A 20,442-nucleotide genomic window follows, 5' to 3' on the forward strand; every position below is an offset into this window, starting at 1 on the left:
CTACATAAAATAATATTTTTTACTTTATTTAATTATATATTTCTATGTAACATTGATTTTGATTATTAATAACAATAAAATATTTTTTATTGTTGATAAAAAAAAAGAATAAAATTTTATATACTTTATTTTTAGGATATGCATTTTATTTCGGTACCAATTTTTAAGATGTATATACAAAATTTCTTATTATTTTTTTGCTTAATTGTTTTAATATTGCAAATTAAAACAACTTCATCAACAGTATGTTTTTTTTTACTTCTTTTTTTTTTTGTTAATCATTTAATTAAGGTTCCTGGAAAACAATGTTTTAAGGCTCATGAATGTTGGGGTACTGAACCAATGGATTCAGATGGATTACCTTTAAGTATGACCTCAAGAATATCTAAACGTTTAATTATTGGTACTAATAGTAAAGGAGTTAAATGTCGATGCCGTCTAGGGATGTGCCAATATTACTCATTAATAGAATCTAATTTTTATTCTTGTGATGAATTTTAACAATTCTTTATATACAACTATTATTATTATAAAAAACAATCATTAATGGTATCGTAACTGATCTCGAAATATAAAAAAAATTAATGTAAAAATTAAAAAAATATCTGGATTGAAGGAGAAAAAAAAAACAACTAAATGATGGCGACTTCTTACTAACAATGTTATATTTAATCGTTCAAAATTGCTTAATATTATATAATTTATAACCAACCAAGAAAGAAACTTTTTTTAACTTTAAAAGTATTATACATTAATTTAATTATACGTTTAGATAAATTTTAATTTTGCAAATTAAAAATTTTACTTATTACTTTAAAAAAGAACAAAAGAAATTTTTTTAAATTTAATTTAACTATTTTTCACTTTTACTCTCTCTCTCTCTCTTTTAAATGTTTTAAAAATGAGATACTTACTTATTAAAAGAATAGTTTAATTAACTTTTTTTTTATTACTATTGTTAATGATAAACTTCAAAAATAATCATATTAACACTTAAAAATGGAAGATCAAAAGAAATGATTTTAAGTAAACTTAATATAATAAATAATATATCTACTTAACATATTAATTAATTAATTATAAAATTATTTACTATTTAGCCTTTACCTTATAAAAAGAAAAGTATCAAATGAATTTATGACATCTCCTCTTTTTAATAACTCTTTTATACATGATAAAACACCAAATATAATAATTTATTGGCATTATATATTTACTTAATAAAACTATTGTTTGAATTAATAAATGAAAGAATTTTATTCATCAAATTATGACATTGAATATGATAATAACATACGATAAATTGTAAGTACCATCCATAATATGAACTTTTTATTATAAAAATTATTATTACTACTTTAATAGTAATATAAATTCAATCTTCATTTAAATATAAATTTCTTTAAATGTTTATAACCTTGTTAAAACTTTTTTTTTTCATTTTTTTTTAAATATCAATAATACATTAAAAAAATATTTACTTTAATATATATTATTTTTTTACAATTATAAATATTAGTTTTTATTTTATAAAAATAATTTTATAAAACATAATTTAAAGATATATTTAATTACGTAATAATATCATAAAGATCATTTAAATCAACTAAATAGAATATAATTTTCATTCTTTATAAGTGCCAGTTTAAATAGATAACAATCGTCCCTGTAAAATCGGCAGGTATTAAATAGTTTATTTCATTGAGAGGGGAAAAACTTTTCCGTTAAATAGATAAAGATGATTCTATATATTTATAATGTAAAAAGATCATTAATAATATATACCTTGTCTAGTCCATTTCAATATAACATCAAATAGTTTTGATTTCCTTGACAAGAAAAGTTTTATCGTGTGAAATGATCAAAAGATTATATTCTATTAAGTTGACTTTTTTTTTTATTATATTCTTAGCTTGACACTTTTTTTTTATGTAATTCATTTAAATTTATTTTAACAATATTAATAATTTCCAGTTTTTATATATATTATTTTATTTTATTACCAAACTTTTTTTTTTTAAAACTTTTTCCCATGATATTTTGACCTTTTTAATTATTTAGTTTTCTTAAATGTTAATATTGTATAAAAATTATAATAAATTTATTTTATATTTATAAAAATAATCTTTTAATACAAATAAAAGACTATATAAATCAAAATGTTAATTAGGAATTTATTACATTTCATGTGGTTAAGAAATATTTTATATAAAGAAAATATTATATTATTAAATTACCATTGATAAAAGTTTTAAATAATTCTTTTATTATATATCAATTTATTCATTTCTTATAAATTTTTACTTTATTATTAAAATTAGTAATAATTATCAATAAATAATATTTTCTTTATTTTTAACAATACTATATATAGTTAACAAAAAAAAAATTATTATATTTAAACGTTTTAGAATTAATTTGGAACTATTTAAATTATAACCACTTCAAGAATAATATATATATGTCTCAATTGGAGAATAATTATAAAAATATTAAATAATTTTCCTTATAATTATATAATTTTAACATTTAATATTAATTACCTTAACTGTATAGGTAAACTATTTACCTTGATAATATCTACTTAAAATGTCTAAGAGTTAACAAAAAAAATTTTTTTTATAAAATAAAAGAAATTATATACTTTACTAGATTCTTCATTAATATATTTCTCTTCAAAATGAGCTAATTATTTAATGAAATCTAGATTATAATTTTTCAAACTTTTATTGAATAGTTTTAAATAATTTTATTATTAATACATTCATACTACAAATAATCCTGTTTTACAATCTAATATGACTCTTTTTTTATATTTCCTCACAATCATTTTTTTTTATTATTATGATAGAAAATTTTAACATTATTTATCATTTTTTTATTTTTTTTTTTTTTCATAATACATGTATATTCAAATTCTTTTTTCTATTATACAAACTATTTTTATGTATTATTTTTTTTTTATCATATAAAATTTTTACACTTATTTACTATTTGTTAAAGGTAGTATTTATGTATCTTGAAACATTTTTAAATTTTGTATTTTTATATATAATTTATGGTTATAGTAAAATAATATAATATAAAAATAACCTGTTTATATTTTGCCTTTTCTTTTGACCATATGATATATTTTTGATAATAATCTGAATGTCATTACTGAGTTTTAACTATAAGACAAAATTTTATATATAATTTTCTGATGATTATTTAAATAACATTAATTTTTACTTATAGGTATCAGTTTTTAACGTTATATTTACAATATATAATTAAATATATATAAAATGAAATGATTCTTTTTATATTTACAAAAAACCTTGAGACTTTGGTATATTTTTATAGATTAATGTATTTAATTTATTTTAAAATGGTTATTTTATCTTTTTATTAAATTTTTTTTTTTGTTACCTAATGTCATCTTCAGATTTATCTTTATTTATATTTATATAAAAGACAAATAGATGTTTTGAATAATAAATGAAACTTTTTGTATAGATCATTGAATTTTAAAATAACAAACATTTATCCTCATTCATCTTTTTACTAGAGACTCGTTTTACCTCTAATCTACAACATCACTATCCATAAAACTATTTTTATATTACTATATATTTTTACCTTAAAAGATATATTATATACATATATAATATATATATATATAGTATATGTCCTTCTTTTTTGGAACAATTGTAAAGAACTATACATTAAATTTCTTTTATAATATATTATAAACAATTCTTTCATCAATTGTTTAAGTTCCTTAAAAGTTAATCACTTCAAAAATAAGAAGATATCCTCTAAATCTTTTCATTATCATTATATTTTATCTTTTCATAATAAATATATTGAAATATTCACTCATCAATCAAACCCATGTTTTTCTTTTTTCCGATAAAACATAATATTTTATTGTTATATATGTATATATTATATATAAATATACATAACAATCAATTTTTCAATCAAATATTCAATTACTAAAAAGAAAAAACAAAATAATAATACCTTTACTTTTTAGGTTAACATATTATAGATTAAAAAATTTTATAATATTTTTAAAATTTAATTATTATTTTTGTTAATCTTATTTTATCATGCTTTAAATATTATACTATTTTAATAAATAGTTACCTTTAAAAAGACATTAACATTAAAACTATTATATAACCACAATCATTATTCTTATTTAAACAATTTTTAAGAACCTGAAAAGAAGTCTTTCCCTATGTCATTAAAATTATTTTATATATTAAGGATATATGATAAATATCTTATTTTTATAATAACTTTAAATATCAATATATACCATCATTACTTAAATTTATTTATAATATTCATATTTATAATTTATTAATTTATATTATCTATAGTTGAAAGATATTAATTATTATATTTCAAAAATAGGTAATCTTATAACATATGTTGATTATCACTTGATTATAATTTTACTTGTGTACCAGAAATTTTGTTAATTTTATAGATTATTTCATTACAAAACTTGATATTATTAATGTTTTCAAGTATTAAGATAATAAAATTTATTATATAATAATAATTAATCATTCTTTAAAAAGTATATTAGATTATATTTTAAATTTGTATAATTATATTTATTTCATCTAAAATTTATAATTATAATAATTAGCCTTCAAATTTCTGCCAAAAATTACATATCAATCTTTTTTTTGTATGATTATTTTGTTGATGATTAATAATATTTTTTTTTAAACAATAATCACAAGTATTATTATATTTAGTATAATTGTTCAAATTTTTATCAAATATACAATACAAATAGTAACATATTTATTTTACTTTTCTTTTGCGATTAAAAAATTTTCTAAAACAATTTTTTTTTTTGATATGATGATGAGTCATCCAATAATATTTGATGTCAATTATATTTCTATCATCTCGTACTACTGTCATTTTCCTTTACCAATATTTTATATTTTAAAATTATAAAGGTAACCCTAAAAATAATATATAGTGAACCATTAATAATACCTTCATTTACCTTTAATTTCAAAAATAAATTGGCGCCACACAGTTATTTCTTATATAATATATATAAATTCTTCTTCTTTTTTTTTCCATATATTTTTTTATACCTACCCACATTGGCAATTAATGCCACCATCTACAACAAATATTTCTAAAAATTTTCCAACCATATATAATTTTTATAATATTTTATATTATCATACATTTAATTTTTATTTTATATACAATAATACAAATACATTTTTTTTTTATTTTAAATATTAGTATATATTTGTATGTTAACTAAAAAAAGTTATGTTATTACGAATGAATTAAATATTATTGCTTCATTACATTAATTTTTTTTTCTTAATGTTTCTCTTTGATCTAATGTAAAATAAATAATGTCTTTTGTTATAATAAATTTATTATATATATTATTTAAAGACATTTAAGGAAATAATAAAAAAAGAAGAAGGATCATCGTTATTGCTTTTATTTTAAAAACTTTATAGATATTTTATTTTTATAGATATTAACAAAAAAAAATAAAAATCAATTTTTTTTTTCTAAAATTTTAAACTATTAATATTAAATTTATACAATCTTTTTGATATTAGAAAAAGATACAAAGATGTCATCTACATCAGGAGATTTTGGTCGTAAAATTTCCATATTTGTTTCAATATCCCTAACAATTATTGGAATGGGTCTTTCAATTGGAGCTATAATGACTCCATCTTGGCAGGTTGTTAATTTAAGAGAATATAATAGTATTCATGAACATGGTCTTTGGTTAGATTGTACCAGACATTCCAGAGATGGAAGTCCAATTTTAAGAAGGTAATTATTATATATCTAGTTTTTATATATATAAATATTATGTAATAAATTTTATTTTAAGATATGCCACTGTTACCGAACCATTACATTGTGTTTATAAGTTTGACTATGACAAGTATTCTGGAACATTTGACTTAGAAGATGATAACAGTCCTGTAGGAGAAGTAAATCGTCACAAATTTTACGGTCAGTTAAATTAATATCATTTTTTTATTGTTTCTTTATAACAATAGGTATAGAAAAAAAAATAGTTTTTTTTTTCACCTATTTATTATAATATTAAAAGATAAATAGATAGATATACATATCTTTGAAGATAATTTATGATCAAAAAAAAATATTTATATTAATAAAATATAATATATAATTATATTTTAATGATAAATCATTGTATTTTTAATATTTTATTACAGGTTGGCATACAGCGACCTTGATTCTGTTGGGATTGGCATTGTTAACCTCTTTCCTATCTATATGTATTGGATTTTGTTCATGTTGTTATAAAAGTTTAGCCTTAATTTTTACAATAATTACAATTTTAACTCGTAAGTTTCACAACTCATTAATTTTTTTTTTTATAATAATTAATTTATTATTTTAGTTCTTACATCATTTATTGCTGAAGCATTATTCTTCTTCTATTCACATAGAGCAGATAATCGTTTTATTAAGGGTATTGTTGGAACATATGAAGTAAGTTATTAATAATAATAAAAAAAAAGAAAAATTTTTTTTATTATATATAAAAATTATATAAATTAAATAATTATTTTTTTAGCAACGTGTTGGTTTAGCTTTCTTCTTAGAATTAGCAGCATGTTTCTGTCATTTCTTTGCTTTAATAGCAGCTATGGTATTTTCATACTTTTCATTATCAGGAAAATCAACAGGATCTGATGTCTTTTCTGTCAATAGAAGTTCCCGTACTAATGTAACAAATATTGGTAGATCAATGGAATTTGAACCGCAATTAATGTATAATTATCAACAAAATCAAAGTACACCTCTTCGTCCAGTTATGTATCAAACAAAGAATGATGAATTTGATAGAACTGTAGCTGATAGTATGCCAGAATTGGCTGGATCTCGACAATTTACAGGAGAACTTTTACACTCAAGAATTAGAAGAAAATCTGAGACATGTGTATAAATAACAATCTTTTTTTTATATTATTTTTTTATCGTAAAAAAAATATTTACAATTTTACTTATATACATCTCATCATTATCAAAAGAAAAAAGAATTGTAGCATTGAAAATGATATTAATTATTAAATTTGCCAAAAAAAAGAAGAAAAAAAATTTTTTTTTAATATTTAATATTGTAAAAATGCGCAAAATGGACAAAAGAAATTGTTTAGTAATGCCTTCTAATGAAAGTAAAATTTTTCTTTCTTTTTTTTTTTGCTACATTAACTATCAATATATATATATATGACATTGTTCATTTTTATATTATACATAATAAATTAAATTAAAAATATGCACCAATAATAACCTTTACAAATTTGTTTTAAAAATTTTTATGTCAATAAATATCTTTTAACATTATTTATTTTTATATATTTATAATCAGTAATTTTAAAAATAAATATGGATAAATTTAAAATGTTTAGTCACGTAAAATATAATTTATAAATGAATCATAAAAATAATTTGCTTACACAATTTTTATCAATTTTAAATGTATCATAGTATTATATTTGTTGTTAAAATAATGTAATGGATTTTATTTTATTTTATAAATATGTTATAAAAAAAATATTTTTTAAATTAAGAAAATTTTTTATTTTTTAAGATGAAAAAAAATATTTTGATTATATTGAGTAATTTATATAGTATAATCTTTTTGAAATTACTCATTACATAAATATAAAATTTTTGTTTTTCATTATAAAAGTAGAAATAATTTAACAAATTAATAAAAGTGAAAATAAAGCTTGTGATTAAACAATACTATAAAATTGTTTAAAAAGACATTTTGTATAAAATTATAGTATAAAAAACATTAATTACAATGATATTATTTTTCAAGTATATGAAATTTGATTTGATTATACAAATTTAGTTTATTTATAAATCTTTTTAAATTTTAACAAAATTATAAATACTTTATTACATTATTTGGTGGTTAATTTATGAAATAATGTTAAATTGATTAATAAAATTATAAAATTTTATTTTTTATGAGTATCTTACATTTATTATATAACTTAAAATATCAAACAATAAAATATCTTAAATTTTTTTGTTTTATATTATGGAGATATTAGTATCGTTATTAGAGAAGCAAACAATTTTATTTTTCATAACGCCTACATTACAAATAACTAAATGGTAATGCCAATGAATGTCTTCGTTTATTTATTTAAGATAGAATACTTATTTTTAACATAATTTAAACAAATCTTAGTAATTATATTATTAATTATTTAGTTAATCTTTAATTACTATTAAAATATTTACAAGCGCGCGCTTCGCGCACGCTTGCTTGCATGCATGTCCTTTTGTGTAAGCTATAGATTTTTTCATTTTATCGGTGATTTAAAGCATGTATTTCAGACGCTCAAATTTTAAAAATTTTTTAAATAATGTGATCTATTGTATCATAAAAAAATATTTTTTGATTATTTTCTTATTTTTCAACATTTTTTTATTTTTTTAAAATTTTTCTATATGCAAATTGATAAAATAGTTATAAGAATAAATAATTAAATCTTTAAATTTATACATTGACATTTTTCTTTTACAGCTATAGCTATAAAAAACAATTAGTGTAAAAAATCATTTATTTTTTAAATTTATTATTATTATAAATATAAAATTATAAAATATATAAAAGTTAAAAAAAATTAACCTAAATTGTTACATTATCATTATAAATTGGTATATATCTTTTTTTTATGCTGATATTTGTGTTGAATAACACTTTTTAAAACTTTGATTATCCTAAGAGGAAAAAATTGTTAGAAATTTTTTACACGTTTTCGCGCATAACTCAAGAACGAAAAATGATAAAAATATGATCTAGTAGTCAAAATGTAGAGAATAAAAATCCCCCGAGGTGTTTTTTTCATTTTTTTAAAAAATTCATTTTTTCAAGAATTATAGCGTTTTGAAAATTTTTGAATTTTTTACCTAACTTTAAACCATCATATCTTACTTAAAAATTCATCTTTTCGAAAAAATAAGGTCGGAAACGTTTTCTACGACCTTTTTTTACCTTTATGTCAAATTTTGCTAAAATAACTCTTGAAACTTAAACGTTGCAGCAAATGAAACATTTGCAGCTTTTGCTGCAATATCTATATGAAGACGCAATTTTTTTTAAAAATTATTGAACTTTTTGTGATCAGCGCATTTTTTTACCCTAGGATAAATTAAAAAATATTAAAAATTCTAAAAAAATTTTCCTACTTAATTCTCGCCTATATATATTTAGGGTTAGGATTGTTTAATCTCAAGAATGGAACGTCCGTTTTTAGTAAACGTAATCTCATTCGAAAGAGCATCAAATAATCTATCAATCGTATTTTTATTGTTATGTTAAAAAATTGCATATTAAAAAGTTATGAGCAAGTAATAGAAAAAGGACAAAAATTGTTAAAATTGTTAAATAAATTTTAAATTTTACACTTTTTCAAGAATATCTCGAGAACGCGAAATGATAAAGATATGGTATATTAGTCAAAATGTAGAGAAAAAAAAACTCTAGGGTACCTTTTTTTTTATTTTTCATAAAAATCTTTTTTTTCAAAAGTTATAGAGCTTTAAAAATTTTAAAAATTTAAAAATTTTTTTAAATTGACAATGTGTTTTTGCTTATATCTCAAGAACAAATAATTCAATTAAGATGATACTTATACCATTTTATAGAGCACAAAAAAATGTACAATTTCTATCTCCGTCATTATATTATAAAAATAAGTTTTTAAAAAGTTATGACTGATAAAAGTTAAAAAAAAGTTCAAAATTTAAAGACTTAAAAAATATGCAAAAACTATTTCAAGAATATCTCGAGAACGCGAAATGATAAAGATATGGTATATTAGTCAAAATGTAGAGAACAAAATTCTGTGGGGACGTTTTTTTTATTTTTTTAAAAAATCTTTTTTTTCAAAAGTTATAAAGCTTTAAAAATTTTAAAAAATTAAAAAAAAAATATTAATAAAAAAAGTAAAATTAGTTTTTTGCTTATATCTCAAGAACAAATAATTCAATTAAGATGATACTTATATCATTTTATAGAGCATAAAAAAATAAATAATTTTTATTTGCATCACTTTTTCGTAAAATTAATTTTTTAAAAAGTTATGACTGATAAAAAAAAAAAAATAAAAAAATAACATTTAAATTTTACACTTTTTCAAGAATATCTCGAGAACGCGAAATGATAAAGATATGGTATATTAGTCAAAATGTAGAGAAAAAAATTCTCTAGGGTACCTTTTTTTTATTTTTCATAAAAATCTTTTTTTTCAAAAGTTATAGAGCTTTAAAAATTTTAAAAATTTAAAAATTTTTTTTAATTGACAATGTGTTTTTGCATATATCTCAAGAACAAATAATTCAATTAAGATGATACTTATACTATTTTATAGAGCACAAAAAAATGTACAATTTCTATCTCCGTCATTATATTATAAAAATAAGTTTTTAAAAAGTTATGACTGATAAAAGTTAAAAAAAAGTTCAAAATTTAAAGACTTAAAAAATATGCAAAAACTATTTCAAGAATATCTCGAGAACGCAAAATGATAAAGATATGGTATATTAGTCAAAATGTAGAGAACAAAATTCTGTGGGGACGTTTTTTTTATTTTTTTAAAAAATCTTTTTTTTCAAAAGTTATAGAGCTTTAAAAATTTTAAAAAATTAAAAAAAAAATATTAATAAAAAAAGTAAAATTAGTTTTTTGCTTATATCTCAAGAACAAATAATTCAATTAAGATGATACTTATATCATTTTATAGAGCATAAAAAAATAAATAATTTTTATTTGCATCACTTTTTCGTAAAATTAATTTTTTAAAAAGTTATGACTGATAAAAAAGAAAATTAATTTAAAATTTTACACTTTTTCAAGAATATCTCGAGAACGGAAAATGATAAAGATATGGCATATTAGTCAAAATGTAAAGAAAAAAATTCTCTAGGGTACCTTTTTTTTTATTTCTCAAAAATATTATTTTTTTCAAAAGTTATAAAGATTTAAAATTTTTAAATTTTATACCTAACTTTAGATTATCATATCTCACTTAAAACTTCATCTTTTTGAAAAAATAAGGCCGGAAACGTTTTCTCCGACCTTTTTTTACCTTAGGGTCAAATTTTGCTAAAGAAACTATTGAAATTGTAATGTTACAGCAAATGAAACATGAGCTGTTTTTGCTGCACTTTAATGCACCTTGCTGCAATATCTATATGAAGACGCAATTTTTTCAAAAAATTATTGAACTTTTCGTGTTCAGCGCATTTTTTTACTCTAGGAAAAATTAAAAAATATTTAAAATTCTAAAAAAATTTTTCCTACTCAATTCTCGTCTATATATATTTAGGATATTTCTAAATTATATCATATAAAATATAATACTAAAATTTAAATTTAATAATGTCTTTTAAAATAATTTTAATTGCTTTATTAGGAACTATTCAATTAAATTGATATTATTAATTTTGTCATATCTTTTTTTTTATAATTAATGTTTAAATAAGAAAAAATTCATATTCTATACTTGGTTTAAAAACTACTTGTTATAAAATAAATATAAATAGACTAAGATTATAGTATTCATTATGTTTACTACACAATAAACAATAATTTTTTAGTATATTCAAAATTACTGTTAATTTTTAATTAAATTAAAAACAAAAATAATGTAAATACTTTAAAGATTGTACTTTTAATGTTAAAAATATGTAATTAATGTTTAAAACCTTTTTATAAATAATTAAAATTGTTTTCAAATGAAAATTAATTTTTAAACATTAGTAGGTTTTTATTTAATTTTAATAAATATATATTTCAATAAAAGAAATCTAACATTTTCATTTATTCAAAATATATTATTTTACAATAATTTATTTATAAAAATTAAACAAAATGATTGTATAATTTATTTTTAATAAAATTATATTTTATTTTAATTACTTTTAAAGAAAATTTACCATTTAAAATATTAAAAATACTTTTTTACTTTTATTATTAATGCAATTTATTTTTATTATAATTTAAGAAATAAATGTTAATCTAAATTTTATTTGTTTGATTTTAAATTTAAAGTATTTGAAGAATAAAAATATTAAACTATAGATAAAGAATTTTCAAGATTAGAAAAACATAAATTGTTAGATGTTGAAATAAAAAAATTGATCATCTTTGAAAAGTATCCCTTTCTAAAACTGTTTTTTTTTGTTATACTATTAAATTTCTACACAGATATATAATATTTTATTTTATTGAAAAACCAATTGATGCCACTTGATATTAAAAATGTTAACAAAACATCAAAATTTTAAACAAAAAACTAACCTTTTATCAATTTGTGTTATTTAAATTAAAATGTATATCACATCTAAAATTATTGAAGCTTTACAAATACACTAGAATTTTTATATAAAAATATTATTTAGAATATTTTTAAGAACATCTATCATAGAAAGATATAAATAATGAACAAAAATAATATATCTTTTTTAAACAAACAACTTTTTTTGGTTTACATATATTTTGTTTTGACAAGAATTATTGATATGATAAAAAAAATTAATAATGAAATTAAACATTGTTTTAAAATAATTGATTAATTTCTAATACAAAAGCTTCTTATTTTAATTCCATTGAAGGTGAAAAAAAAATTGTTAAAAACAAATTAAAGAGGATAGGTATATTATTTCGTTAAATTTATTAAAATATAATTTTAATATATTTATATCTTATTAAAATAAATTTACTTTTGATAAATTTAATATAAGAAGATTATGAAAAAAAAATTTTTTTTTTATTATTATACATTATTTTAATAGGTTTTTTTAACCTTTAAAATAAAATTATCACTTTTATTGTACCTTTTTGTGACAAGAACCATGGATATGATATTATCTAATCCTTAACTTATTAATGGTAAATAGTCATAAGTATATTTATTACTCATAATAAAGCTTAAATATATTCTCACATTATTAGGTATCAAAATTTATATTTATAATAAAAAATTTGATTTAACTATTTTGAAATGTTATTATGGATCTTTAAAATGATTCAATAGATAAATATGAATATAATAAATTATCTTTTTTGATAAATATTTACACCTCATATTATGATATGACTATTTAAGATGATCAAAACTTTAAATTAATATATTATTTTAAATATTAAAAAAAAAATTTTTTTTTATAAATAATGTTTAAATATATTATAAATCTATTTTTTATTTTTTTATCATTTACAATAGTTATAAATGGTTTAAATAAAAATATTAAAAATTATAATGTTTATGGTGAGTATCCATGTATAATATGCCGATCACCTGGTGTAGAAAGTTATCCTGATTTATTTATGTTACCAAAAAATCAAATTCTTAATCTACCAGTATTTGATGGTTGTAATAATCCAACTAATCTACCAAATACAAGTTATGTTGTTAATTGTGATAAATATTGTACAAGTATTGCTATTGAATGTCCAAATCCAACAGTATGTACTGAAAAATATTTATACATTAGAGGATGTCAAAATACTTTAACACAAAATATACAACCAAATGTTAGTGATAATGATTTAGACAAAAATAACCAATATTGTGAATATGATAGTGGTTTTCTTGCTTACAAAGTTAATGGAAATCCTATTAATTTAGAATATATAGCTTCATTGTGTTTATCTAATATTCAAGATCCTAATAATAAACAACATTGTAATGATTATTTATCACCAACAAGTAAATATCCAATATCACAATTAAAGAATTCCTGTAATGCATTAAAATCATCTCGAAATAGTATGATTATATATATTTATTAATTTTTATTTTAATTACTTTTTTTTTATAGTTCCATGTTATAAATGTGATGATGAAGAAAAAAATTGTCGTTCAGGAAGTGATGGTTCTCAAACATATTGTTATAAAAGATATATGAAAGTAGGTAGTGATAATTATTATGTTGTAAAAGGTTCATCAAATATAAATCCATATTTTACAAATAATTTTTGTTATGATGATACAACAACATATTCTTTATCATCATTTATAAGTGTTCCAGCAAAACGTGGAGTTTGTTTTTGTTCTGATAAAGATTATTGTAATGGTAGTAATGAAATATATTATATGAAGAAACAACTAATAATAGTCACAATTTTTGTTTTTCTTTCTTTTTTCTTTTAATCAACAATTAACTTTTAAATACTTTTTTATTTGTACTTTATTAATAAACAATTAATAAAAATAAACAATGTTATTAAATGAATTATAATATAATATGATGTGATTGATAAACTTTATAAATCATTTAACTTTCACTTTTATTGTATTTGACCTTCTCAGATAAATATAATATATAATTTGACATTTGGATATATAAAGATTAAATATAAAAATTTGGGACAATATACTTTAATAATTTCATTGATTTAAGTACATTATGCCATTATCCTTTAAATCTACTTTCCTTTTTATCCATATTAAGACTCTTACACTATTAAAGACTAATATTAAAACATTTTTATAATTTCTTTCTATTACATTTAATAAAAATGACAGCTGTTGTTGAAGGTACTTTTTAGAAAAAAGTACATAAGTATTATGTTTGTTAAATAGGAAATATTTGTATTTATAATTGTATATAATATTTCTATTTTTTTTTTCTAAATATAAACTTTCAAATAGTCTATCCTTTTAAAAATATTATTTCTCCATTACTAATAACTAATATTTTAACCACATTTAAGTGTTTTCTTCACATTATACATTTATATATATATATATAAATATATTGAGTAGTTTAAATGATGTGAAGTTTAAATTCAAACACCAGTTTTTTTTTTGTTAAAAAAATTAATACGTTAAATGTCGATGATATGTGCTATTCTTCTTCTATTTTATTTTTTTTAATAAATAATTTTTTTTCTTTATATATATTTATTAATACTTTAAAGTCAAAATTTTACTATATATGGTTTATTATAAAATATATTCAAGGTGATTCCTTGACATAAATATGTATATAAATAGAATAAAAAATAAGAATAGATATGAGTCATATTGTTTAATGTATTATCAATAAAATACCATAGATAATATATTGAGTATGTTGAAAGTTTTCTATCTATATAAAGTGTTAAAAAATATTATTTCTACATAAATTATTAATTTTTAAAATAACTAATTTACTACTAATAGAATTATTTCTTTAATAATATATCATATTTTTAAAAATATTTATTTATTTAAAAATTATTTTTTAATATTAGGTATATATTACATTTACAATATTCTATTTTGCAGATTATTAATTTTACTTTTACTTTACCCCAACTATATTTAACCTTCTTATTACATTTATACAATCTTAAAAGTTTCAATCACTTAAACATATAGAATCTACTATATGATTTATGTACATAAAACTATATATGAAATGCTCAAATTTTCTTCTTCAATATAAAACTTATAATAGCATTCTTTTGACATTTATATATAATATTAAAACAATTCCACATAAAGTGAAATGCTATTCTTGTTCTTGTATCATAAAATATCATTATTACTATCAATCTTCAACTATCAGTTATATATATATATATACCTACAATCAACATATTTCATTGTCATCTACCTAACAACATTAGTAATAATAGTTTGTTCTATCTTCTCAATATATATATATATATATAATGTTTACGTGGTCACTATATATGTGTACCAACTATTATCAAATATATCTTTTTCGGATGTATCAAAAATTTTTTATAAAATCTTTTAAAAAAAATGTCTTTTTTTAATTTATATTTCAGTAGATAATAAATTTATATATAATTACATACTCTATAAAATAATGTTATAATAACATAAAATTTTATATCAGAATGAACATATATTTTATAAGTTAAAATGATATATAATTTTTCAAGATCGATCTCAATACAAACACATGTACATTTTTTAGTCTAAATATTTGTCTTTAACATCCCATTTTCCTATCACTATATATATAATAAAATAAAAAAATATATAGATAAAATATTAGACAAGTTGTATTGTAATTTATTAAGCAAATGTTTTTAATTATTATTTTATCTATTGTAAATATACTTTTAATTAAATATAAATTATAATATATTAATATATTACTATTAAACTATTATATTTTCGCACTTATACTATTAAATTATTATATCACTTTTCACAATTTTCTCATTGACATCTGTTTACCATTATTACTATTCTAAAATATATCTTTACTTTTTGGAAAAGAACTCTTATATATTCTTTATTTATTATGGATAGCTTTTTAAAATCTAATCCTATCACATTTATCAAAAAGTTTAATAGGCTCATTAGATTTTGTTCTATGATGATATATGTGTATTTTATTTATTGATACATTTCTCCTCCCCCAAATATGTAATAAAATTAAAAATAATGAACTATGAGAAAATGTTAGATTTTTATTTATTATCTTAAAAAAGAATTTTTTTAATCATCTATTATCATTATCTTTTTTTTTATTTAATACAAGATTAATAAATTTAATAAATAATGATTTTTGAAATATTTACATAATTTTTTATTTTTATAATAAAAAATATAACTTAATTATAATAATTTTCATACAATAAATCAATAATTTATGAGGGGAAAAAATCACTAGATGATTGATAAATTTTTAAATATATATATAATTTATAGAAAAAAAAAATTTTTTTTATTTACACAGATATTTTATATGTATATATATATAGATATATATTATTTTTATTATTCATATATTTATTAGTAGAATATTATTTTTAAAAAAAAATTATAGATGATATATTAAATTAATTAGCTATTATAATAAATTTTATATCTATTATTTTTAACAAATTTATCTTTTGTTCATTTGTATATCTTCAATTATAATATATAATAATTTTTCACAAACATATTATATTAATATATTTAATTGTTTAAATTTTTTTTTGTCTTATTTTTTTTTTGATTAATTATTAATAGAATAGATAAGGACAAGTGTCCTAAGTTATATACTACTTTTATTATAAAATATCATTCTTTTAACAAAAAAAAAAAAAACTTTAAAAAAAAATAAAACAAAATATAGTCAAGGTAATATAGTACTTAAATAATATTATTTTATATATGTAGACATTTTTAAATTAATATCTATTACTTCATTTTATATTTATTTTATTAACCTTGAGAAAGACTTTTATACTCAAGGTAGTATATTTTCTTTTTATTTTATTTAAGAATTTTTGTAATATTTTTTTACACTAACTGTTAATATTATAATATACATACATATTTATATATATATATATATATATGATATATATTATATATAAAAGTTAAACACCGTTATTTTGATGTAAAACTGGTGTATCTTTTAACATTTTTACATCTATCACCTATAACTATAATTATTTTATTTTATGCATATGTATATTTATTTCATAGTTTTTTTTACTATTTTTTTTTACTATTTTTTTTTTGTTAAAATTTAAAGAGAAAAATAAAGAATATTTATTGACGTGTACAATTTTTAAAATTTAAAAAAAAATGTAAAATTATTATTATTAGTTGTTTAATTTTATTATTATTGATCTTTTTTTTTATAGACTCATGTATTAAACCCAAAATTTGGGAAAAAAACAAAAAAAATTCAGAATAAAAAATTGATATTTATATATATTACTTTATTTTTTTTTTGACATCTTAAATTTATTAATAAAAGAAAAAAGACATGGAAAAAGAATTAGAATCATTACGTGCTGAACATGCACGTCTTTCTGCTGCTTTAAAAGAAGCAACAGCAGAAAAAATTCAAGCAGCACAAGTTGGTTTAAAAACTGTTGAGGAGAAAGAAAAAGTTGAGTTAAGATTAACACAATTGGAAGAGAAACATCAATTAACTGTAATGGAACTTGAAAATACTAAACAACAATTACAAAATTTTAGAGAAGAAAGAAGTCGTGCTACATTGTCAGGTATTAGTGAGGAAGAAACATTACTAAAAGAGACGTCATCAAGAGAGAGTGCTCTTAAAGAAACTATAGCTAATTTGGAGAATGAAAAGAAAAATTTAATTATTGAAATAAAAAATTTATCTGATGAAAATAAAAGATTAAACCAGTTGTATACAGAATCTATTGAAAAATGTGATCAATTAGAAGCTCAAAAAAAGAAATATCATAATGAGTTAAAAGAAGTTAAAGTTCGTGAACAACAATTATCAGCTGATGTTAATGAATTAGAGGAAGAAAATATTTCACTTCAAAAACAAATATCATCTCTTAAACTTAGTCAAGTTGGTTTTGAATCAGCTAAGATGGAAGTTAAAAGACTTGCTGAAGAGGTTGAAGATTATCAAATAGCAATTGATGAAGCTAATAATCTTCATTTACTTGTCCAGAAACAATTAGAAGAAGCCCTACAACAAGCGCAACAGGAACGTGAGCAAAAATTAAGTTACAAGAATGAGTTAGAATTTTTAAAAATGTCTGAACATAAAAATCACTTAGATATGTTACTTGAGATGCATGACCAACCAGGAAATAATGTTTCTGCATTAAATAGATTTGAATTATCATATACAGAACCAGGTGGTGAAGATAATTTAGGAAGACAATTAATGGGTACTGGTAATGATTTATTTTCAGAAATAAGTAATGATGCTAATAAAAAAGTACAACAACTTGAAACAAAATTAGAAGAACAAAAAAAATCTATAAATGATATGAAAAAAGCTTATGTTAGAGCTATTCTACCCGTTTTAAAAGAATTAAATGTTTCAAGTGCATCAGAAAATATTGACTTAGATTATTTACAAGAATTATGTCATAATGCTGTTAGTCGTTTAAATGATGTTAATACAGCTAAAAATGCAGAAAAAGATTTGGAGAAAAAATTAGAACAAATAAAAAATAATGTTAGAGAAGTTATATTATTTGGTGGTAAAAAATATGCTGAATGTGTTTTTGCAAAAGATTTATTAATTTCTTTTGGTAAACAAATGAATTCACTTTATAAAAATCTTGTTGGTGATCAAGAATTAGAATCAAATAAACATGTTCAAGAAATAACTAATAAATTATGTAATCTTGGATATTCTGATTATACAGAAAATGGTAAAAAGCAAAGAAAAAATAAAGATATTAAGGATGGTGAAGAAGAAGAGGAACAAGGAATTCAAACAGAAGAACAAACACAAATTGTTAAACCATTAAAATCTAAATTATATCTTCAGGAGGTTGAAAAAGTTCTTGGTGGTAAAGAACAATTAGGTACATTTATTAATGAAAAAGATTGTCAAGAAGATTTTGTCTTTGGAACAGATGAATCATTTTCTAAAGTAATGGAATATACACAAGATTTAGTTAAGATAGCAACAAGAACAGCTCTTAATTCAGTTAATTCTAAAACAAAAATAGAAGATACAGATTTGAAAGAGATTATCTCTCAAAATATGAAATTAAAATCTCAACTGGCAACAAAGAGAGAACAAATAGTAACATTAAGAACAGTTTTAAAATCTAATAAGACAACTGCTGAGTCGGCAATAGCATCATTAAAAGAAAAATATGATACTGAAAAAGCTATTTCACATGAAATAATTAATCGACTTCGTAAAGAACTTAAAATATTGAAAGAAGAAGCCGCTACATTTGCATCCCATCGTGCTATGTTCCATTCTAAGAATGAAGAATTAAAGGAAGAATTAAAGAGCGCTCGAGAAATGCAACGAATGGCTGAAGAGGAAAAGAAAACAGTTAGTGCATTACTTCGTATGGCAATTACACAAAAATTGGAAGCTAAACAACGTCTTGAAAATATGGAAATTGATAGAGAAAGGCAATCATTTAAAAGAGAAAGAGGTAATAAATCATTTAAATCACCTAATACAGGTGCACAAGAAAACAAAGAAGTAAAAACTGTAAGATATCCAACTTCTAACAATTCAACACCAAGAAGTGGAAAGTAAATATTATATTATTTGACTATAACAAATATTATATAATTATAATATATACAAAATACACAAAAAAAAGTGTTATATACTATATATATATATACATATAATAACAAATAATTCCTACTAAGAGAGAAAATATGACAATGACAATTAATATAAAAAAATATCTTCACAAATTTTACCATTTTTACTTCAACTTATAAAAACAAACTATTCATTTATTACAGATAATTATTTTATACAAAAAAAGAAAAAGTTATTAAATTATTTTATTTATATATGTTTAAAGAAAAAAACATATATTTTTTTTTAGAAATATATTAATCATATTGCAAAAAAAAGGATAATACTAAAATTATGAAATAGTTGCTAAAATTAATACAAATTTTTATTTTTAAAAATAAAACAAAATATTGTTAT

At 18.9% G+C, this 20,442-nt stretch overlaps 4 protein-coding genes across 4 annotated transcripts; all 4 read left to right on the plus strand.

The window, feature by feature from the left end:
- Positions 1-168: 168 nt before the first annotated feature.
- SRAE_X000063600 (Hypothetical protein) lies at positions 169-501 on the plus strand (the record flags this gene model as incomplete). The annotated part of the gene is made up of 2 exons (XM_024645003.1): positions 169-243; positions 292-501. The coding sequence occupies 2 exons, from the start codon at positions 169-171 to the stop codon at positions 499-501; spliced, it is 285 nt and encodes a 94-aa protein (XP_024510505.1).
- A 5,119-nt stretch (positions 502-5,620) lies between these two features.
- Positions 5,621-6,979, plus strand: SRAE_X000063700 (Clc protein-like family-containing protein; the record flags this gene model as incomplete). The annotated part of the gene is made up of 5 exons (XM_024645004.1): positions 5,621-5,829; positions 5,891-6,015; positions 6,243-6,374; positions 6,431-6,522; positions 6,608-6,979. 5 exons carry the CDS (start codon positions 5,621-5,623, stop codon positions 6,977-6,979), a joined length of 930 nt encoding a protein of 309 aa, XP_024510506.1.
- Positions 6,980-13,390: 6,411 nt separating this feature from the next.
- SRAE_X000063800 (Hypothetical protein) lies at positions 13,391-14,216 on the plus strand (the record flags this gene model as incomplete). The annotated part of the gene is made up of 2 exons (XM_024645005.1): positions 13,391-13,832; positions 13,885-14,216. 2 exons carry the CDS (start codon positions 13,391-13,393, stop codon positions 14,214-14,216), a joined length of 774 nt encoding a protein of 257 aa, XP_024510507.1.
- Positions 14,217-17,793: 3,577 nt separating this feature from the next.
- Positions 17,794-20,031, plus strand: SRAE_X000063900 (Protein bicaudal D; the record flags this gene model as incomplete). Its single annotated transcript, XM_024645006.1, has 1 exon — positions 17,794-20,031. One exon carries the CDS (start codon positions 17,794-17,796, stop codon positions 20,029-20,031), a length of 2,238 nt encoding a protein of 745 aa, XP_024510508.1.
- Between the last annotated feature and the right edge of the window lie 411 nt (positions 20,032-20,442).

This window comes from Strongyloides ratti (genome assembly GCF_001040885.1).
Source record: "Strongyloides ratti genome assembly S_ratti_ED321, chromosome : X".
Lineage (NCBI taxonomy): Eukaryota > Metazoa > Nematoda > Chromadorea > Rhabditida > Strongyloididae > Strongyloides > Strongyloides ratti.